General features: G+C 56.2%; 1 protein-coding gene and 1 non-coding gene across 2 annotated transcripts; one reads left to right on the top strand and one right to left on the bottom strand.

Annotated features, from left to right (window-relative positions):
* The first annotated feature begins 6,890 nt into the window (after positions 1–6,890).
* On the top strand, positions 6,891–17,893 carry MMP25 (matrix metallopeptidase 25). Its single transcript, XM_007538112.3, has 10 exons — positions 6,891–7,236; positions 8,824–8,956; positions 9,548–9,683; positions 9,756–10,048; positions 14,071–14,247; positions 14,347–14,431; positions 14,510–14,592; positions 14,730–14,879; positions 14,946–15,203; positions 16,295–17,893. The coding sequence occupies exons 1-10, from the start codon at positions 7,150–7,152 to the stop codon at positions 16,537–16,539; spliced, it is 1,647 nt and encodes a 548-aa protein (XP_007538174.3). The 5' UTR covers positions 6,891–7,149; the 3' UTR covers positions 16,540–17,893.
* A 603-nt stretch (positions 17,894–18,496) lies between these two features.
* LOC132533217 (U6 spliceosomal RNA) lies at positions 18,497–18,603 on the bottom strand. The gene has a single exon (XR_009545123.1). It is a non-coding gene; the product is annotated as a U6 spliceosomal RNA (small nuclear RNA).
* Between the last annotated feature and the right edge of the window lie 4,019 nt (positions 18,604–22,622).

Below are 22,622 nucleotides of genomic sequence, written 5' to 3'. Positions count from 1 at the left end.
AGGGAGGAATCAGAAGGAGCAGGCAGGTAAGTCTGACCCCACCAGCCTGGAGGCCTCCCCTCAGGAGCCTATGGAATCCTACAGGACCTGGTCCTCTGGGAGGCAGCCCCTGGGAGAACAGGTCCCCTGTTTGCCCCTCTGCTGAGTCCTGAGTCTGGGATCCTCAACAGGGAGGACAGGTGAGACCAGCCCATCCCAGCAGGAACCCTAGCCCCGAGGCTAAGCCCACAGACTGCCTTTGTCTGCATGGAGCTCTGCAGGCCAGTCTGGACACAGGGTGTGGAGAGAGGATCACAGAGCAAGGGGCCAGTGGATGCTGGCGCCATCCACACTCCAGCCCTTTGCTTCTCTTCGTAGACATGGGATCTCAGGGCCCAGCCAGAATCCAGGACTGAGGTCTCTGACTCAGCTGTCAAGGGACGTCTTTTCTCAAGGACTGGAGGTTGGCACTCAATCTCATCTGTTTTTCTTTTTCAAAGATATTTATTTATTTATACTATTTATTTATTGGATAGAGACAGATAAAAACTTGAGAGGAAAAGGGGAAACAGAGAAGGAGAAAGAGAGACACCTACAGGCCTGCTTCACCATTTGTAAAGCTTCCCCCTTGCAGGTGGGAACTGGAGGGCATGAACCTGGGTCCTTGTGAACTCAATGTGTGCACTCAATCATCATTGGGCCCCCGAAGATTCCTTTCTTTTCAAAAAAATTTATTTATTTATTCCCTTTTGTTGCCCTTGTTTTTTTTATTGTTGTAGTTATTGCTGTTATTGATGTCATTGTTGTTGGATAGAACAGAGAGAGGAGGGAGAGAGGGGGAGAGAAAGATAGACACCTGCAGACCTAGACCTGCCTCACCACCTGTAAAGTGACTCCCTTGCAGATGGGGAACCAGGGACTCGAACCGGGATCCTTAGGCTGGTCCTTGCGCTTTGCACCACCTGCGCTTAACCCGACTCCCAGATTTCTTTCTTAATAAGGAAAAGTGGGAGAGAGAACTAGCATAGGTGGTTCCAAGTGTCCACCTCGGGCCCTCATCCTGTGAGCCCAGCATTGTAATATCCACTTTGCCACCTCCCGGTCACTCATATGTTTCTCAGCCCACAAATAATAACTTGTGTATAACTAGTTACAAAAATAAAATAAAACAGAAAGCAAAAAAAAGATAATAAAGAAGATAATAATCATATAACTTAAGTATACCTATGTCTGATAATATAATTGAATAATAAGGTCACCTATCCCACATAAATAAATAACTAGCTAACACATAAGAGCAGGCACCTTCTCCAAAGCATCTTGTCAGCTGAGCGTTGGGCAGTGGATCTCCTGCCATGACCCTGACAGAGATCGCTTCCCTTATGCCTCTTGGGACCCTCTGCAGACACCCAGGAGCACCGCCACTGCCAGCCACTGGCCTGCTCCTGTATTTTCCAGAACATTCTTTAAGTGGGAGCCGAGAGAGTGTGTGGCTTCTGGGAAGTGATATGTGAGAAGTCCCTGTTTCAGGACAGTGCCAGGCTTAGCTGGCTGGACTCACGCCTGGAGACATCTGTCTGCTTTCAGTGTGGACAAGGACACTTGACCTGCAGGCCTCTCTCTCCACCTCCCTTCCCCCGGCTGACACAGCAGCCTCAGGACACATCTGTGCTGCCCAGAGCCACGTGCCCAGAGTCTCACCCGGAAGAGGGTTCCTTTCCACACATGAGGTGTGGGCTTGAGGCCCTGCACCGGGGAGGGCTTCCAGAGTGTGCGGGACAATCTTGTCACTTTCCAGCCCCGGCCCAGAGTCACCCTCACCCGTGGTACTGGACTATTGCTGTCCTGCGTCTCTGATCCTCACCACACCCTCGCCTGGCACTGATTCTGGGGAGCCCGACAGCCTTTTGTTTTGGAAGCCTGCCACTGAGCTCTGTCCAGGACACGTGGGTCTGGTTTATCTCTGACAGCTGGGTAGTGTTTCCTCCTGGGGCCCAGTTATCCAGTCCCCCTTGCCTGGACCCCCCACTCAGTCTGGGGGCACCCTCCCAGGGCTGTAAATAGCATGCATGTAACATCTCTGTATGTGTGCATCCACCCCCAGTGCCTGGCGCTGAGCCCCTGAAGCCCTTGGACTGAAGGGGGTGAGGGCTTCCGTGGCTAGGGCAGACAGAGGGCTTGGGAAAAGCAAGAACAGGGACAAGGAGGTTGACTCCTGGTGGCCGAGGGGTCACCTGTGTAACAGCAGCCACTGTGGGAGACCCAGTTACTGCGGGTCAGAGACACAGCCAGCTCCTGCAACTAGCCAGATCAGAAGGTCTTGTGGAGCAGTGAGTGCTGAGTACCTGAGTACCGAGTACTATGTACCAAGTACCATGCTGGGGGATCTGAGCTTCTGCTGCTGGACTCCAACCCCCCTCCCTTCTTGGAAAGCTTCTACAGGCGATCAGAAAGTCCCCCCAAAACCAAGGTCTGGCTGGGAGACAGCAGAGGAGCAGAGGGCAGTGCAGGGCAGGAACTGCTGCTGGCTATGGAGGTGGGAGCCCATGGTGGGGGGGGATGAGAGGTGGGGCGCCGGCTGTGAGGCCCATGCAGGGGGGGGATGTAGGGCCCCCATCTTGGGGGACACTCACAAGGGCTGGAAGGGGGTCTGCACACCCTGGAGCCTGGTGGGTTGGGTAAAAGCCATGGGCAGAGGGCGATCCTCTTTCATGTGGACGGGGGGGGGGGGGGGGGGGGGGTCCTCTTTCATGTGGTGCTCACCTCACCACCAGGTTGTGCTCAGGGGTTCCTTTTCACACACACTCCCCACCTCAGGAAACCTGGCGCAAAGGGCTTCTCACAAAGAAGTATGCAAGGTTGCTCAACAAGAAAAGGGGGAAGGGCAGGGGTAGATAGCGTAATGGTTATGCAAACAGATTCTCATGCTTGAGGCTCCATAGTCCCAGGTTCAATCCCCTGCACCACCATAAACCAGAGCTGAGCAGTGCTTTGGTAAGAGAAAAAAAAAAAAGAGAGAAAGAAAGGGGGGAGGGGAAAGGCGGTGGAGAGAGTGGAGAGACTGGTTTCAGGGGGTGGAGATTATGAAAGACTCTGCATTGCAGTGAATAAAGGGAAGAGACAGAGTGGAGGGGGGCCCTGGAGGTGGAGCCATAGATGGAGTACTTGACCCTCAAGAAGGAGGCTGGTTCTCCGCCCCCCACACCTTTCTCATAAGCAAATACATAGGTACTTGGAGTGGGGGAAGCAGGGAGAGTCCCAGTGTGTGTGTGTGTGTGTGTGTGTGTGTGTGTGTTAATGATTTACAGTGCAGGTGTTAACACATGGCTACAACCTCTCAAAGCATCAGGGCTCTTACAAGGGGCTGAGCACAACTAGCGGTGATGATGCCGAGTAAGACTGGTGGGGTCAGCAACATAGCTCACCTGGCTAGTGCACAGCTCTGCCATGGACAGAACTCAAGTCGGAGCCCGGCCCCCAGTGCACTGAAGGAAGCTGTGGTTTCCCTTCTCAGTCTCTGAAAAAGTCAACCCAACCAGAGCTGTAAAGCCCCAAAGATGAAAAAAGAAGAGAATTTACCTAGTAATGATTCATCTGGTGGCCCGGAGATGGCGCACTCTGTCTTCCATTCCTCTCTCTATTTCTCTCTGTCCGATCCAACCATGACAACAACAATAATAACTACAACAATAAAACAACAAGGGCAACAAAAGGGAAAATAAATAAATATTAAAAAAAAAAGATTCATCTGGATGACTGTCTTGCTGGTTGGGGAGCAGTATTTTTGCTTTTACACACACACACACACACACACACACACACACACACACACACACACACACACACACCTGCTTGTTGGACCTGCCTCTGCAACAAAAACCCCACAACGTGGCCACTGAGTCCTCTGCAGGCTATGTTCCAGGCTTCGTCTCTCGGAAATCATAAACTTCCTCTTCCTGGGACTGCTGGTTTTTAGCCCTGGAGTAGCTACAGTCCTTTCGAACAACCACTGTGACTTCTTCATTTTCTTTCTTGGAGTAATAGTGATCAACATGGGCATTCTAATTATCCTGCTCAGTCTGTATCAACTGACTGAGATGTCACAGAGAACCAGGGCAGGGAGCCAGCAAGCTGGACTGAGAGGTGAAAATGTCCAAGGCAGCAGGGAGTTGTTACAGACCAACAAGGTGGCCTTCCAAGCCTGGATATAATGTTTAACCCTGAAGTCTTTGGTCAATGACATTTTGCTTTTAAATCTCTAATCCATTGCTTTTTTACCTACAAGTAAAACCTATCTTTTCATTTGGAAAAAGAAAAAAAGAGGAAGAGGAGAAAGACAAGACACCTATTGAATGGAAGGTGTCACTCATATATGGAATAAAATAACAAAAGTGGGTGAGAGTAGGCAGCATAATGGTTATGCAAAGAGATTCCTGTGCTAGAGGCTCCAAAGTCCCAGGTTCAGTCCTCCACACTATCATAAACCAGAGCTGAAATGGTTAAAAAAATAGTAATAATAACAAAAGCAAATGACATTGCAAAAAATCAGAACAGTAACAAAACTGATTCATACTCTGAGAAACTGTGGTAGTTGTGGGGAGCCGGGAGGGAAGTGGGGACATCGCTGTTGTGATAGTGCTGGGTTTTTCTGGAGATGTGGAGCCTGAGTAGCTGACATTGCAAACCAGAGTGACCCAATACCAAACACACTGGTGGAGGGTAGATAGCCTTATTATAAGGGGTGATGAGCACGGAGTTCTGAGGGAGGTGGGTGGCCTTTCCTTTGGTTCCTGCTGCCTGCCGCCTCCCCCCTGCCACCAATATTAAAGAGCCTCAAAAGTTGTTATTTATTTATCTATTTATTTTTACCAGAGCACTACTCAGCTCTGGCTTATAGTGGTGTGTGACATTGAACCTGGGACCTGGGAGTCTCAGGTATGAAAGTCTGTTTGTATGACTATTATGCTATCTCCCTGCCCCAAAGTCCTTTCCATCTCCCCAGCACCCCCCATTCTGGAGAAGTGGGAAAAACCAGGAGGTAGGTTTTCTCTGTTCTTTGTTTGTTTGTTTTCCCCAGAACTCTGCTTAGCTTTGGTTCTCGGTGATGCTGGGGATTGGACATGGGATCTCAGGCATGCCAGCCCTCTTACTTATTTTTAAAGATGTGCTTTACTGTGTGAGACAGGAGGGGAGGGAAGAGACAGAGCAGCACTGGGTGCAGCACACCTGGGATGGGACTGGAAATCTCAAAGTCTGACACTCTGCCAGGCCCAGGAGGCCTGGGGGCTTGCCAGACCACCTGACAGTTTGGGGGGTGGTGGTTTTGCTCTGAGCCACAGTGCCCGCCAGGCCCTCACACAGTCCTGAGGCTTGGACAAGGCCCCTAGAGCTCTGGTTGTGAGGGGCCTGGCTGGGACGGGAGAAAAGGCACCAGCCTCTCTGCAGGGTGGCCCAGCACCCAGAGCCCGAGCATCCTGCCTGGATGCAGGGGACAGCGGCAGCTTTGATCTCCAGCTCCCGGTCCAAGCTGGAATTTCCTGAGTGTCTTTATTCTGAGGAGGAGCTGGGTGGGCTGCCCTTGGCCAGGTGCCGGAAAGGCCAAGCACTGGGGCTGCAGTTGTGAAGGAGGGGGAGGGGGTTCTTCCAAACCCAGATTATGGAGCTGAGGCTGGGGAATGCACCCCCCAGGCGCAGTGCTGGGGCACCCCAGCTCCAGGGCCCAGGCTGCTGCTCTTGGAAGAGGCTTCTCAGTGGCTTTTGCAGTTGGGGAGGGGACCCTGGGTGTTGCTTGAGCACCAGCAGCTGTCCCAGAGTGACCATGGTGGGGTGTACCCCAGGTTTGTAGCCAAGGGGGCTGGACCTGCTGTCAGCACTGGGTCACACCACCCTAAGAAGTGGTTTGCAAGGATCTCTATGTGAGAAGCGCTCTGCTCACTTTTGGGGGCTGCATGGGCTGAAGAGCGAACTCTGGGTCTGGGGTGCAGACCCCTGGCTCCTCTTCTCAGAGCTGAGAATGGAGGTGTGGAGCTACAAGTCTGCGTATATGACATTGCAAGCCAGCATGACCCAATACCAAACACATTATAAAGGGGCTTGATAAACACATTATAAAGGGGCTCTGAAGGGGGGGGGGGCTTTCCTTTGACCCCTGCTGGCCCCCAACATCAAAGAGCCTCAAAAGCCTTTTTTTTTTTTTTTTAACCAGAGCACTACTCAGCTCTGGCTTATAGTGGAGATGGAGTGACTTCAGGAGAGAGAGAGAGAGAGAGAGAGGGAGAGGGAGAGGGAGAGAGAGAGAAAGAGAGTCAGCGGGGAAGAGGGACCCCTCCAGTGACCTGCGGGGACCGGCGCCAGGCAGCACCTGGCCGGGAGGATCCGCGGGGCTGCTGTTTATTTGTTCTCTAACAACGTCCGGCTGAGCTGGGCTGGGTCCTCCTCGGTGGCCGCCTGTCTCCCCGACCCCCAAGCTGCGCTCCCAGGGCCCCGGGTCTCAGTCCCGCACACCCGCCTCCAGCCCTTGCGCTCCGAGCACCGACCGCCCGGGGACACAGAGAGGGGGCCTGGGGTGCCCAGTGCGGGCGAGGCTGGAGGTGAAGGTGGGCCGCTCCGGGGCTGCCGGTGGGGGGAGGCGGGACCCCCGGGAAGGGAAGCTTCCCAGCCTCCGGCTGCCCGGAAATCGCCTACCAGCGCGGCCGGCGGACGCGGGGATCTCCAGGAAGGGAGGTGGGGGTCCAGGGGCCGGGGGAGGGGGCTTCAAGGACGGGGTCGGGGGTCCCGGGACGGGGGGCTCAGGGGTAGGGGGGTCCCTCACCGGGGGAGGGGGCCGCGCTGCCCGGGCTAAAGCAGAAACGCGGGGCCGGGGAAGTCTCAGCCGGGCGGGGATCCGGGAAGAGACTTGGGGTGCTCCTGGGTCGGCCCCGCGCTCGGGCAGCGCCTGGGGGAGGGTCCGGGGTGGGGCGGGGGCCGGGGCCCGGGTGGCCCGCCCCTTCGCTGCTGGACGTGGACGATTTGGGCCATTTCCAGAAACCCTGCATTGCTCTTGGGGTGCGTCCGCCTCGCCCCTCCCAGCCCTCCGCCACCCGGACCCTGGTCGCCCCTTACTCTCCCGGGACCCCAAGACCGCCGCCCCCCACTCCCCCCCACCCCGGTGCGTCCCGCTCGCGCAAGAGGATGCTCGGGCTGCTGGTGCTGCTGCCGCTGCTGCCCGCGCCCGCCCGCGCCCCGGAGCCCAGCGCGCACGACCTGAGCCTCGGCGTGGTGAGTGGGGCGGGGGTGGGGGTCCTGGGGTGACAGGGTGAGGGGGTCCTGGGGTGACAGGGTGAGGGGCTCCTGGGGGTGACAGGGTGAGGGGTCCTGGGGTGACAGGGTGAGGGGGTCCTGGGGTGACAGGGTGAGGGGGTCCTGGGGTGACAGGGTGAGGGGGTCCTGGGGTGACAGGGTGAGGGGCTCCTGGGGGTGACAGGGTGAGGGGGTCCTGGGGTGACAGGGTGAGGGGGTCCTGGGGTGACAGGGTGAGGGGCTCCTGGGTTGACAGGGTGAGGGGGTCCTGGGGTGACAGGGTGAGGGGGTCCTGGGGTGACAGGGTGAGGGGGTCCTGGAGTGACAGAGTGAGGGGGTCCTGGGGTGACAGGGTGAGGGGCTCCTGGGGGTGACAGGGTGAGGGGTCCTGGGGTGACAGGATGAGGGGGTCCTGGGGTGACAGGGTGAGGGGCTCCTGGGGTGACAGAGTGAGGGGGTCCTGGGGTGACAGGGTGAGGGGGTCCTGGGGTGACAGGGTGAGGGGCTCCTGGGGGTGACAGGGTGAGGGGTCCTGGGGTGACAGGGTGAGGGGGTCCTGACAGGGTGAGGGGTCCTGGGGTGACAGGGTGAGGGGTCTTGGGGGTGAGAGGGTGAGCGGCTCCTGGGGGTGGCAGGGTGAGTGGGTCCTGGGGGTGACAGTGTGAGGGGCTCCTGGGGGTGACAGGGTGAGGGGGTCCTGGGGTTGACAGGGTGAGGGGCTCCTGGGTGTGACAGGGTGAGGGGGTCCTGGGGGTGACAGGGTGAGTGGCTCCTCAGTGTGACAGGGTGAGGGGCTCTTGGGGGTGACAGGGTGAGGGTGTCCTGGGGATGACTGGGTGAGGGGGTCCTGTGGGTGACAGGTTGAAGGGGTTCTGGGGGTGACAGGGTGAGGGGGTACTGGGGTTGACAGTGTGAGGGGGTCCTGGGGTGACAGGGTGAGGGGGTCCTGGTGGTGACAGGGTGAGGGGGTCCTAGGGGTGACAGGGTGATGGGGTACTGGGGGTGACTGGGTGAGGGGGCCCTGGGGTGACAGGGTGAGGGGGTCCTGGGGTGACAGGGTGAGGGGGTCCTGGGGTGACAGGGTGAGGGGCTTCTGGGGGTGACAGGGTGAGGGTGTCCTGGGGATGACTGGGTGAGGGGGTCCTGGGGGTGACTGGTTTAAGGGGTCTTGGGGTGACAGGGTGAGGGGTCCCTGGGGTGAGAGGTTGAGGGGGTACTGGGGGTGACAGGGTGAGGGGGCCCTGGGGTGACAGGTTGAGGGTGTTCTGGGGTGTGACAGGGTGAGGGGGCCCTGGGGTGACAGGGTGAGGGGGTTCTGGCGGTGACAGAGTGAGGGGGCCCTGGGGGTAGTAGGGTAAGCGGGTCCTGGGGGCTTATGAGGGTGACAGGGTGAGGGGAGCAGATGAGGGCATGAGGGTAAGGGGGTCGAGGGCAGCCTGGGTGGGTGAGGGGGGACTGGAGTGGTGCAGACTGAGACTGTGGGCCCTCAGGTAAAGCGTGTGGCCTGCCTGGAGGGGTGGGCGGGAGAGGCGCCTCCTCCACTTGCCACCCCTATTTGCCCCCCAGGACTGGCTGACCCGCTATGGCTACCTGCCGCCGCCCCACCCCGGCCAGCTGCAGCTGCGGAGCCCCCTGAAGCTGCGGGACGCGGTCAAGGTGATGCAGCGTTTTGCTGGGCTTCCGGAGACCGGCGTCCTGGGTAGGTGTCCGTCCTTTGAGGATCTTAGTGACGTGGTAGGGGCCGGGCAGTGGCTGGACCCGGCCTCTGCCTGCAAGCCTGTGGGGACTCACAAAACCCCTATCTGGCTGTGGTCAGGCTCTGAGCAGGGACGGGAATGGCCAGAAGGGATGCTCAGCCACGTCCTCTGGAAGGTGCCCAAGAGAAGCCCTGGGGACACACAGCTTTGGGAGGAGGGACAGGAGTGCAAAGGCACTGCGGCAGGCACTGGGGCTAGATCGTGGGGGGGTGGGTCTGGGCTGGGCATGGGTGTGGCAGAGGTGTGCAGGCTGGGGGTGCTGTCAGTCTCCCTGGGGGTTGTCACCTCACTGTACCCCAAGCTCCTCTGTCCAGAATCCAAACACCAGGGCTCAAGTAGCTGAGGACCCCCCCCCACCTCCCCAGGCAGCCATTCCATTCCATCCAGGGCCTGGCGGCTCAGGGTGTCAGGGTGACACAGCTGGAAGGGCAGATGTGGTGGGGGTGGCCCCCAGAATCAGATTGTCTGGATTTGAATGCAAGCTCTGGGTCTGTGGTGGGGGGGGGTCGCCTGCTGACACCAGGCCCCCACAGACGCGGTGACCGTGGCTGCCATGCGCAGGCCCAGATGCTCGCTGCCGGACGTGCTGGGCCTGGCAGGGCTGGTGAGGCGGCGGCGCAGGTATGCCCTTGGGGGCAGTGCCTGGAAGAAGCGGGTCCTGACCTGGAGGTGAGTGTGGGTGCCCCACCCCAGCCCTGGGCTCCCCCCACCCCTCTGGGTGCTGATGAACCTCCCCCACAGGGTACAGTCCTTCCCCCGTGGCTCTGCACTGAGGCCGGATGTTGTCCGCACTCTCATGCACTTTGCCCTGGCCGCCTGGGGGGCCGAGACAGACCTCACCTTCCGAGAGGTGGGAACGCAGGACACCCCAGAGCCCGACATCCTCATCGGCTTCTCCCAGAACTTCCACGAGGACAGCTACCCGTTTGATGGCCCCGGGGGCACGCTGGCCCATGCTTTCTTCCCTGGGGAGCACCCCATCTCAGGGGACACACACTTCGATGATGAGGAGACCTGGACTTTCGGGGTGAAAGGTACCAGCTCCCCTGTTCTGGACTCCATCCTGAGGAGTGAGATGCCAGGGACCAGGAGGTGGCTCAGTGGGCAGAGCACACACCTTACCACGCATGAGGCCCAGGGTTCGAAGCCCCATGGATGGTGGGGGTGGGGTTGTGGTGTCTCTCTCCTGTTTTGTTTTAATTTATATTTATTTATTTATTTTCCCTTTTGTTGCTCTTTTTTTCTTTGTAGTTGTTGTTGTTACTGATGTTGTCATTGTTGGATAGGACAGAGAGAAATGGAGAGAGGAGGGGAAGAGAGACGGGGAGAAAAAGATAGACACCTGCAGACCTGCTTCACTACCATGAAGCAACATCCCCCCCGCCCCTGCAGGTGCGGAGCCAGGTGCCTGAATAGGGATCCTTACGCCAGCCCTTGCGCTTTGCGCCATGTGCGCTTAGCCCGCTGCACTACTGCCTGACCCCCCATAAAATATTTTTAAAAGGAAGTGAGACAGAGAGAACCCTGCAGCACTGCCTTACCACTTGTGTAGCTTGCCCCCTGAAGGTGGAGACAATGGGCTTGGACCCGGGAACTTGCTTATTGTAATATGTGCCCTCAACCAGCTGCACCACCACCCGGCCTCTCTCTCTCTATTTATTGATTTATTCCCTTTTGTTGCCGTTATTGTTTTATTGTTGTAGTTATTATTCTTGTTGTTGTTGGATAGGACAGAGAGAAATGGAGAGAGGAGGGGAAGACAGAGAGGGGAAAGATAGACACCTGCAGACCTGCTTCACCTTGTGAAGCGACTTTCCTGCAGGTGGGGAGTGGGGGACTCGAACCGGACTGGAATCCTTACTCTGGTCTTTGCGCTTTGTGCCACCTGCGCTTAACCCGCTGCGCTACCGCCTGACTCCCTTATCTCTTTTTAAGTCTGTGTTCTAGAAGGGAACTGGGTCTGGCCCGGCTTATCATGTAGGCTTCTCTGGTCTGCACTAAGTGCAGAAAAGGAACCAGGCAGAAAAGCAAGGAATAACAGCTGGGCCTTGCAGAGAAACAGAGCAGCAGGACTGATCTAAGGAGCCACAGGAGGCACTGGCCAGTCTGGTGACCGGCAGGCCGCAGCCTTGCTGTCTCTTCTCAGGGGCTTCCACATTTGGGCATTCAGCTGACTGGACAAGGCCCACCCACTCTACTGTCCTAACACCCAGCCGGTTGGTTGCAGACATTAATCTGACCCGCATGGCAGCCGAGGGGACCCCCCTGCACCTTAAGTCCCCGCCTCAGCCGTGACCCCGCCCCTGACTCCATCATGATGTCTGCCCAGCACCTGCCCAGAGGCCCGTGTGGTGCCAGTTTCTGTGGAGCTGAGGGCTGGGAGGCCTGTCCATCAGCTGAGTCAGAAGAGTAACAGATTGTTGCTACATGCGGTGAGGTGACATAATTTCAGAAAATCACAGAGGAAGTCCCCCAGCCTGGGCACAGGGAGCTCTGCAACGAGGAGGACTTCCTGAAAGTGGTGGCTGCTCACCTCACGCATATACACTCACATACACAGACGTGCACTCACGGTGCCAGCACCATGCTCGAGTCCCAGAGTTACTGGACACGGGAGAGAGCAGGTGTCCGAGCCCGGATAGGGAGGGTGGGGTAGCGGCTAGGTTCCTATCTGGGGGCCACGGGCGGAGGCAGGGCTAGGTTGTTGTGGCCTTGATCTTGTGCTGGCCTGAGGTCAGGCTCCCAGAGGCTGTTGGACATGGAAACACTTATTAAGCAGTTTCTGGGGCAGGTTCTCAGGGGAGGGAAGCTTCCAGGCCTGGGACCCGGCTCAGTGTGGTGGCCCTGAGAGGAGCCACAGGGGCTGGGAGCTCACGTGGCCCCTGCCTGCGGCCTGTGGCCATGGCTTTGGCTGTGGAAGTGGTCAGTGACCGAGGGTCTGTGGAAAAGGCTCTTGTTTGTGTCCGCAGAGCAGCCGGGTGGGGTGGGGAGTGGCCCAGGCTCTGGGGAAGGTGGGGCAAGGCCCTTGAATGCCAGCTTGGAGATGAACTCAGTTGGGTTTCCTCTGCTCCAGTGGGTCTAAGGACCTCAATAAGCTCAGTTTCTTGGTCTGAGAAATGGGGATGGGGACATCCTGAGGAATGCTGGGTTGGCATGAGTTGCCACCTCACTTTCCTGCTGGGTGTCTCGCTCTCCTGCCGCCCACCCAGGACAGACCAGTGGGTAGTGGGTAGCCAGCCTGGGGTGGGGAGGGGAGGTGTGGAGAGCCTGCAGCTAGGTGGGTAGGGGGTTTGGGGGGGACTCCAGCTCACAGGGGAAGGTGAGAGAGGTGTAAGGAAGTGAAGACAAATGGGTTTAGAAAGCTGCCCAAACAGCTCACTGATGGTAGGGGTGGGTGGGGGTGACTGGTCAGGTGTGTCTTAGGATGGGGGACACTGGAGGAACCAATGGAGTGAGAGAGGTGGAGGACAGACAGACAGGTGGACACAAGACTGAACGGTGGATACAGGGAGACTAGATGGACAGGCTGACAGGTGGACGGACACAGGGCTGAAGGATGACAGAAAGGAGGGTAGCTGGTTGGCTAGGCAAGGCTGGGTGAAGGTGGGCAGTGGGTAGTGAGCAGTGTCTGTGTCCTGGAGGGTGTCCTGCGGGCCAGGTGGGAGGCATGCTGTGAGCCTAGATGCCTGGCGCATTCAGGAAGTTCAGATTGCATAAGGTGCTCCCTTGATGAAACAGGAACCAAGCAGCTGAGGACCTGAGTCCAGAGCAAAGGGAGGCTGAGGCTAAGAATTGGGGGGAGGGGGGCAAATGCTGGCTGGCCCCGGAAGGCTGGGGGCTGGGCGCTGGTTCCAGCAATTGTGCAACTCCTCCAGCTGTGAGGCGTGAGAGGGTGTGTGTGTGTGGGGGGGGGGCAGAGGATAAAGATTTCTTAATTCACCGCACATCCTCCAGCTGGAACCCCACTGGGCTGGGGGCCTCCTCATTGCACATCTTGCCCGCCCTATCCCGCCCCCCCCATCAGTGCCTGTTTCTCAGGATGGGGCAGGAGAGACAGGTGTGCCCTGCCCCACCCTCAGCAAAGCAGGCAGCCCCCCCCTCAGGCTGGGCAGGCCCCCCCCCCCCATGCTGCACTTCCAGCTCCTCTGGGGGCAGGGTGGAGGGAGGATCGATGAGCTACCGGCCAGCCAGCCCAGCAAGTGGGGGGAGCTCCTGGTGCCCTGCGGTTTCTCCCCCAGCCCCCTGCCAGCCCCCTGCCTACTGCGGTCAGAGAGTGCTTGCTGGATGGCTCTGGGTTCCATCATGATGGGGAATGGCTGCTGGAGAGTTGGGGTGAGGCCCAGGAAGTGGGGTGCAGGTGGGCGGGTGGAGGACAGGGAACCAAGAATGAGCAGCATGGGGTGGGAGAGGAACCCCTGGTGAAATGGGGAGGCTTCACCCACAGATGCAGCTGGGAGGAGAGGAGCCTTCCTGGACAGGCCCGCACACACACTGGAACCTACAGACCTGACCTCTCCTCCCTCCCCTGCTCTCCTCTCCCCCTCCGGCCCCTTCCCTTCCCGGTGCAGCTACTGGGCACCTCTTCCTGTGTCCACCGTTTCCCCCCTGCCCTGACCTTCAGGGGTCTCTCTCTCTCTGTCTCTGCGGCACCAGGATCTCATGCAAACATGATTCCTCGAGTCTTTGCACATTGTAACATGTGTGCTCAACCAGGTGTACGACTGCCTGACCCTTCATTCTATCGCTTCAGAGAGAGAGAGAGAGAGAGAGGTGAGAGAGACAGAGGGAGACAAGAGACACCTCAGCATGGCTCCTCCATCTGTGGGCCTTCACTGAGTGCTGTACATGGTGCTCCCACATGGTGCAGGGGCTCAAGCCCCCATCTGAGGGCAGGGCCAGGACTGCTCTGCCCAATGAGCTACCATCCTGTGGGTGTCTACCCCTGCAGGGGAGTGACAGCCAGGTGGGAGGGCTGGGGAGAGGCCTCCTGGAGGGGTCCTGGCAGCCTGGGGGTGCGGTGTGGGGCCACTGCAGTCCACTGTCCCTCTCTCCCCAGATGGCGAGGGGACAGACCTGTTTGCGGTGGCCGTCCATGAGTTCGGCCACGCGCTCGGCTTGGGCCACTCCTCGGCGCCGGACTCCATCATGAGGCCCTTCTACCAGGGTCCTGTGGGTGACCCTGCCAAATACCGCCTGTCACAGGATGACAGGGAGGGCCTGCAGCAGCTCTATGGTGGGTCCCGTGAGGGGGAGGGGAGGGGAGGGTTCCACAGTGGGGGTTGCCAGGGTCCCTGGGGTGGCGAAGCTGCACCCTCTGGCCCTCTGTCCACAGGGAAGGCGTCCCAGACCCCGTCTGCCAAGCCCACGAGAAAGCCCCTGACCGCACCCCCCCAGCCGCCTGCCCTGCCCCCCGACAGGTGAGCCACCTGGGGCCCCTCTGGGGCTGTCCCCAAGGTGGGGGCACCCGCTCCGCTCACCCCTGCTGTGCTCCCCAGCCCCTCCACCCCCTTCCCGGACCGGTGCCAGGGCAATTTTGATGCCATCGCCAACATCCGCGGAGAAACCTTCTTCTTCAAAGGTGGGTGCTCCCCGCGGTGGAGGACTGTCAGTGGGTCACGCGGGAGCCCCGGTTTCCAGCCTGGGGTGGGGGACAGCGCCCCCGGGGCACAGGCTTGGGGTGGGGGCCTGCGCTGACCGCCTGCCCCCCTCCCCCAGGCCCCTGGTTCTGGCGCCTCCAGCCCTCGGGCCAGCTGGTGTCACCCCGGCCCGCGCGGCTGCACCGCTTCTGGGAGGGGCTGCCCGCCGACGTGAGGACGGTGCAGGCGGCCTACTCACGCCCCGACGGCCGCATCCTGCTCTTCAGCGGTGAGCGCCCCTGCGGGCCCGGGGGTGCGGGGTGCCGGGACCCCGCTCACCGCGCCCTCCCCGCAGGCTCCCGGTTCTGGGTGTTCCGCGACCGGCTGCGAGAGGGGGAGCCGCGGCAGCTGACGGCGCTGGGGCTGCCCGAGGGCGAGCAGGTGGACGCCGTGTTCTCGTGGCCGCAGAACGGAAAGACCTACCTGGTGCGCGGCGGCCGCTACTGGCGCTACGACGAGGCGGCCCAGCGCGCAGACCCCGGCTACCCGCGGGACCTCGGCCTCTGGGAGGGGGCGCCGCTCGCCCCCGACGACGTCACCGTCAGCAACGCAGGTGCGCGGCCCGCGGGGTTCCCGAGCCTGGGGAGGGGCGGGGGCGGTCCGGGGGTGCAGGGGTCCCCCAGATGCTGGGGAGAGGGCGGTACTGGGGTGCAGGGGGTCCCCCAGATGCTGGGGAGGGGCGGGGGCGGTCCGAGGGTGCAGGGGGTCCCCCAGATGCTGGGGAGGGGCGGGAGCGGTCCTGGGCTGCAGGGGTCCCCCAGATGCTGGGGAGGGGAGGGGGCGGTCTGGGGGTGCAGGGGTCCCCCAGATGCTGGGGAGGGGAGGGAGCGGTCCTGGGGTGCAGGGGTCCCCCAGATGCTAGGGAGGGGAGGGAGCGGTCCGGGGGTGCAGGGGTCCCCCAGATGCTGGGGAGGGGAGGGGGCTGTCCTGGGGTGTAGGGGGTCCCCCAGATGCTGGGGAGGGGAGAGGGCGGTCCTGGGGGTGCAGGGGTCCCCCAGATGCTGGGGAGGGGAGGGGGCGGTCCTGGGGTGCAGGGGTCCCCCAGATGCTGGGCAGTAGAGGGGGCGGTCCTGGGCTGCAGGGGTCCTCCAGATGCTGGGGAGGGGGCGGTCCTGGGGTGCATGGGTCCCCCAGATGCTGGGGAGGGGCGGGGGCGTTCCTGGGGTGCATGGGTTCCCCCAGATGCTGGGGAGGGGAGAGGGTGGTCCGGGGGTGCAGGGGTCCCCCAGATGCTGGGGAGGGGAGGGGGCAGTCCTGGGGTGCAGGGGGTCCCCAGATGCTGGGGAGGGGCGGGGGCGGTCCTGGGGTGCAGGTGTCCCCCAGATGCTGTGGAGGGGAGTGGGCTGTCCTGGGGTGCAGGGGTCCCCAGATGCTGGGGAGGGGAGGGGACGGTCCTGGGTTGCAGGGGTCCCCCAGAGCCCAGGGTGGGGAGGAGGTATCTGAAAGAGAAGGAATCCATCCTGGGGTGCAGGACTCCCCCCTGTTGAGGGTAAGACTCAGGCCCAGGAGCCCCAAGGAAAGGAAGGGTCACCTGTCACTCAGGGAGATGGAGGCATTTCTGGGGTGCAGGTACCTGGGGTGGAGACCTGGCTATAGGCTAGGACTCTGCCACGCTGGTCCCCCTAAAGTACTCCTTCCCTGCAGGTGATACCTACTTTGTCAAGGGCACCCAATACTGGCGCTTTCCCAAGGGCACAGTCCAGGCTGATCCTGACTCCCCCCAACCCTTGGGCCCCCAGTGGCTAGATTGCCCCAGACCCCCCCAAACCACCCCACAGCCAGGAGGCTGCAACTGTCAGTGTGAGATCAACCAGGCCTCAGGGCACTCGGCGGGGTCCCTTCTGCTGCTTCTGCTGAGCCTGCTGCTGGGGCATGTCGCTGGCCACTGATGGAGACAGGCCACACCCCACTCCAGCACCTGTGAATGCAGTGACCCCTTCTGTCCCCAGGGGAGGGGCGGGAGCCCTGGGGGGTAGGAGGCAGGGGCAAAACTGGACGTGGCCTACCTCTGGACCCCCTCTCAACCCCCTCCCCTTCCCTGGCTGGTGGTGGCTGCCTGCCTGGTCCTCTCTAGGAAAGCTAACCTTCCTGCCACTGCTCAGCCCAGAATTTCCCACCAGGGGGCGGCAGAGACCAACCCTCACGCCCCATATTGAGTTTTCCAGAAGGTTCTCCCTCTCCCTGTCCTGCTTCCTTGATGTCAGTGACTGCCACATAGATAGGGACCACAGCCCAGAAGCCACAGCTGAGCACATCTGGGCTCCATCAGCAGCTACTCAGATAATCTCCTTTCTGGTCCCCCATGCTGGACCTCTGAGCTGCAGCCTTTCAACAGAAGCCCCCCCAACCCCCAACCTCTGCTGCCAGCTTGCAGGGTTCCACTTCCTCCAGGAGAGCTGTGGCTCCCAGGAGCCGGGGGAGGGGTGCATCAGGGCCTTCATTCCCTACTCCTTCCTGATGAGACTCAGGATCTGAATTAGCACCTACGGAACTGTTTCTGGAATATTCCATACCACTGTCCCACAGCAGGCAGTTTAGCAGTTTAGGGTGCAGATACCTTTATCCTCATTGTGGGGCTGTGGGGGGTGGGAAGGAGCTGGGCCAACAGCCCCCCTGTGAGAACTTTCTGGGCTCTGCTCTCCCTCAAGCAGCCACCAGCTTCCTGTTTTCCAAGTACCAACAATGGCCTTGAGTGGGGACCCCAAGGGTGACCTCACTAAGCTGTCGGGTCACTGCCCAGCTGCAGTGGCCAACGTTGGAGCCAGCAGACACCAAGACCACACCCCAGCCCAATCCCTGGCCTGAGTTTCTGTCACCAAGAATCACCTGTGCCAGCGTCCTCTCCATGGGTGAAGAGATGTTTGTCTGTCCTCCCAGCATAACAGACATGTGGCCAATGGACTGGGGGAGGTGACGCCCCTCTGAGTGGCCCTGCTTTGTAGAGAATGTGGGTGCAGGGTGGTGCAGAAGGAAGAGCAGGGAGAGGCACCCACACTGTTTGGGGGGCAGAGGAGGGTGTCATGTGAAAGCAGAGGTGCTTCCACTGTGCCATGGAAGCTTCTGGAAAGCTGAGACTGGATGAAGCTGCTGGGGAAACAGCCCAGCGGGCAGCCACAGTGCCTGGGTGCTTGGGACCAGCCCAGCCCCGGAGCTCTAAGACTTCTCTCGCTGTCCTGTGAAACTCTACCATCTCATACAGAATAAGCAGAAATAAATATCTAAAAATGAGTTTATTACACAGAATGCCATGTCCCACTGATTGATTTCATTTTGTTTTTTTAACCATTTTATTTATTTGTTTTAATGAAATACAGAAAGATGAGAGACAGAGAGAGAAAAAGAGAAAAATTTACAGAGACAAGAGCTCTGCTCAGTTCTAGCTTATGATGGTGCTGGGGTCATTCTCTTCTCAAATCTCTCTCACTAAAAAAACAAATAAACAAAATATTTTCAAAAAGAAAACTTTGCAAATAAATTCCTTATGCCCGTCTTTGCACTTCATGCCACATGAGCTTAACCCGCTGTGCTAATGCCCAACTCCCACAAATAAATCCCAAATCTCTTTTTAAGTTTTTTCCTTGCATCTGATAAGATGGAGAGATATGGGGGCAGGGGTAGATAGCACAGTGGATATACAAAGAAACTCATGGGGCCAAGTTGTGGCGCACTTGGTTAAACACTCACATTACAGTGCACAAGGACCCAGGTTCAAGCTGCTGGTCCCCACCTGCAGTGGGAAAGCTTCACAAGTGGTGACGCAGGGCTGCAGGGGTCTCCTCCTCCCCTCTCCCTGTTTCCCCCTTCAGTTTCTATATCCAATAATAAATAAATAAATAAATATTTAAAAAACATATGGACTGCTTCACAAATTTGTGTATCATCTTTGCTCAGGGGTGATGCTAATCTTCTCTGTATCGTTCCAGTTTTAGTATATGTGCTGCTTAAGCAAGCACAAATAATTTTTTTTTTGCCTCCAGGGTTATTGCTGGGGCTGGGTGCCTGTACCATGAATCCACTGCTCCATTTTCTCTCACTGTCCTGTGAAACTCTACTATCTCATACAGAATAAGCAGAAATAAATGGAGAAATAAATATCTAAAAATGGAGGCCATTTTTCCCCCTTTGTTGCCCTTATTGTGGTTATTATTGTTATTGTTGATGTCATTCGTTGTTGGATAGGACAGAGAGAAATGGAGAGAGGACAGGAAGACAGGGGGAGAGAAAGGTAGACACCTGCAGACCTGCTTCACTACATGTGAAGCGACTCCCCTGCAGGTGGGGAGCCGGGGGGCTCGAACCAGGAACCTTGCGCTGGTCCTTGCGCTTTGCATTACCTGCGCTTAACCCTCTGCGCTTAACCCTCTGCGCTACCGCCTGACCCCCAAATAAAAAAAAAAAAAAAAAAAAAAAACTAAGAGACTCTCATGCCTGAGGCTCCAAAGTCCCAGGTTCAATTCCTCGCACCACCATAAGCCAGAACTGAACAGTGCTCGGGCTTAGAAAAAAAAAAAAGAACAAGAATAGAGAGAAACTGGGAGGGGGGAATAGAGAAGGACAGAGAGAGACACCCTGCAGGTGGGAGCCTAGGGCTTGAACCTGTCCATGCACATGACCACACCGAGTGTGCCACCACCTGGCCCCAAAATGCTTTGGAAAAAAAAAAAAACTAAATGGTGGAGTCTGGCGGTAGCGCAGCAGGTTAAACACACATGGCGCTAAGCTCAAGGACCAGCTTAAATGGATCCTGGTTCAAGCCCCCAGCTCCCCACCTGCAGGGGAGTCCCTTCACAGGTGGTGAAGCAGGTCTGCAGGTGTCTGTCTTTCTCTTGCCCTCTCTTTTTTTTTTCTTTTTTATTTAAGAAAGGATTAATTAACAAAACCATAGGGTAGGAGGGGTACAACCCCACACAATTCCCACCGCCCAATCTCCATATCCCACCCCCTCCCCCGATAGCTTTCCCATTCTCTATCCCTCTGGGAGCATGGACCCAGGGTCATTGTGGGTTGCAGAAGGTAGAAGGTCTGGCTTCTGTAATTGCTTCCCCGCTGAACATGGGCGTTGACTGGTCGGTCCATACTCCCAGTCTGCCTCTCTCTTTCCCTAGTAGGGTGGGTCTCTGGGGAAGCTGAGCTCCAGGACACATTGGTGGGGTCTTCAATCCAGGGAAGTCTGGCCGGCATCCTGATGACACCTGGAACCTGGTGACTGAAAAGAGAGTTAACATACAAAGCCAAACAAATTGTTGAGCAATCATGGACCCAAAGCTTGGAAAAGTGGAGAGGAAGTATTAGGGAGGTACTCACTGCAAACTCTAGTGTACTTCTGCTTTCTTACTTTGGTGCCATACTCCAAACTCAGTCAATTTCTGCTTTGCGTTTCTACTTCTTCTTTTTTTTTTTTTTTTACATGCATAACATTCCCCAGATTCCCATTTAACAATACAACCCCCACTATTTCATTCATCATTTTTCATGGACCTGTATTCTCCCCACCCACCCACCCACCCCAGAGTCTTTTACTTTGGTGTAATACTCCAATTCCATTTCAGGTTCGACTTGTGTTTTCTTTTCTAATCTTGTTTTTCAACTTCGGCCTGAGAGTGAGATCATCCCGTATTCATCCTTCTGTTTCTGACTTATTTCACTCAACATGATTTTTTCAAGGTCCATCCAAGATCGGCTGAAAACGGTGAAGTCACCATTTTTTACAACGGAGTAGTATTCCATTGTGTATATATACCACAACTTGCTCAGCCACTCATCTGTTGTTGGACACCTGGGTTGCTTCCAGGTTTTGGCTATTACAAATTGTGCTGCCAAGAACATATGTGTACACAGATCTTTTGGATGGCTGTTTTGGGTTCCTTAGGATATATCCCCAGGAGGGGAATTGCATAGGGTAGGTCCATTTCTAGCCTTCTGAGAGTTCTCCAGACTGTTCTCCACAGAGGTTGGACCAATTGACATTCCCACCAGCAGTGCAGGAGGGTTCCTTTGACCCCACACCCTCTCCAGCATTTGCTGCTGTTACCTTTTCTGATGTGTGACATTCTCACAGGAGTGAAGTGATATCTCATTGTTGTCTTGATTTGCATTTCTCTGACAATCAGAGACTTGGAGCATTTTTTCATGTGTTTCTCAGCCTTTTGGATCTCTTCTGTGGTGAATATTCTGTCCAAGTCCTCCCCCCATTTTTGGATGGGGTTATTTGTTGTCTTGTTGTTGAGTCTGGCAAGCTCTTTATATATGTTGGTTATTAAACTCTTATCTGATGTATGGCATGTAAAGATCTTCTCCCATTCTGTGAGGGGTCTCTTGATTTGGGTAGTGGTTTCTTTTGCTGTGAAGAAGCTTTTTAATTTGATGTAGTCCCATAGGTTTATACTTGCCTTAGTCTTCCTTGTAATTGGATTCGTTTCATTGAAAATGTCTTTAAAATTTATGCGGAAAAAAGTTCTGCCAATATTTTCCTCTAAGTATCTGATAGTTTCTGGTCTAACATCCAAGTCCTTGATCCACTTGGAATTTACTTTTGTATTTGGTGAAATACAGTGATTCAGTTTCATTCTTCTGCATGTTTCAACCCATTGTTTCCAACACCATTTGTTGAAGAGACTCTGCTTCCCCCATATAATAGTCCGGGCCCCTTTGTCAAAGATTAGATGTCCATACGTGTGGGGCCTCATTTCTGGGCTCTCAATTCTATTCCACTGGTCAGTGTGTCTGTTCATGTTCCAGTACCAAGCAGTTTTGATGACAATGGCCCTATAATACAGTTTGAGATCTGGCAGTGTGATGCCTCCGGTTCTGTTCTTTTTTCTCAAGATCGTTTTGGCAATTCTAGGTCTTTTCTGGTTCCAGATAAACATTTGTAGCATTTTTTCTATTCTCCTAAAAAATGTGCTTGGGATCTTGATGGGGATAGCATTAAATTTGTAGATGGCTCTGGGTAATATATTCATTTTGATGATGTTAATTCTTCCAACCCATGAACATGGAATATCTTTCCACTTCTTTGTGTCTTTTTCAATTTCTTTGAGTAGTGACTCATAATTTTCAGTATACAAGTCTTTCACTTCTTTGGTTAGGTTTATTCCTAGATATTTTATAGTTTTTGTTGCTATAGAAAAAGGAACTGATTTCTGGATTTCAATTTCTTCTAACTTAGTGTTTTCATAGAGGAATGCCACTGACTTTTGAATGTTAATTTTATAGCCAGACACATTACTGTATTGCCTGATGATTTCCAAAAGCTTCTTGCTGGATTCCTTAGGTTTTTCCATGTATACTATCATGTCATCTGCAAATAAGGAGAGTTTGACTTCTTCTCTTCCAATCTGTATGCCTTTAATTCCTTGCTCCTGCTTGATTGCTATGGCAAGAACTTCCAACACTATGTTGAATAGTAATGGTGATAGTGGGCAGCCCTGTCTAGTACCTGATCTGAGGGGAAATGCTTCCAGTTTTTCACCATTGAGTATGATGTTGGCTGTAGGTTTGCTATATATAGACTCCACTGTCTTCATGAATTTTCCATCTATTCCCATTTTTTGTAGTGTTTTGATCATAAAGGGATGTTGTATTTTGTCAAAGGCTTTCTCTGCATCTATTGATATCACCATGTGGTTTTTGGTCTTGCTTTTGTTGATGTGGTGGATCACATTGATTGACTTACGTATATTAAACCAACCTTGCATGCCTGGGATAAACCCCACTTGGTCATGATGAACAATTTTTTTGATATACTGCTGTATCCGGTTGGCTAGAATTTTGTTCAATATTTTCGCATCTATGTTCATCAGAGATATTGGTCTGTAGTTTTCTTTTTTGGTTGTGTCCCTGCCTGCTTTTGGTATCAGGATGATGTTGGCTTCATAGAAGCTGGCAGGGAGTATTCCAGTGTCTTCAATCTTCTGGAAGACTTTTAAAAGTAGAGGTATTAGTTCTTCTTTGAAAGTTTTGTAGAATTCAT

This window comes from Erinaceus europaeus, chromosome 15, assembly GCF_950295315.1.
Source record: "Erinaceus europaeus chromosome 15, mEriEur2.1, whole genome shotgun sequence".
Taxonomy (NCBI): domain Eukaryota; kingdom Metazoa; phylum Chordata; class Mammalia; order Eulipotyphla; family Erinaceidae; genus Erinaceus; species Erinaceus europaeus.
Note: the sequence above shows the minus strand (reverse complement) of the source record. Positions and strands in the feature narration are given on the sequence as shown.

Bases quoted from the DNA above. Each gene is read 5' to 3' on its own strand.
- MMP25 (XM_007538112.3), top strand. From the start codon at position 7,150: ATGCTCGGGCTGCTGGTGCTGCTGCCGCTGCTGCCCGCGCCCGCCCGC. The intron at 7,237-8,823 runs GTGAGTGGGGCG...TTTGCCCCCCAG, and splicing joins ACGACCTGAGCCTCGGCGTG to GACTGGCTGACCCGCTATGG. The intron at 14,248-14,346 runs GTGGGTCCCGTG...CTCTGTCCACAG, and splicing joins GGGCCTGCAGCAGCTCTATG to GGAAGGCGTCCCAGACCCCG.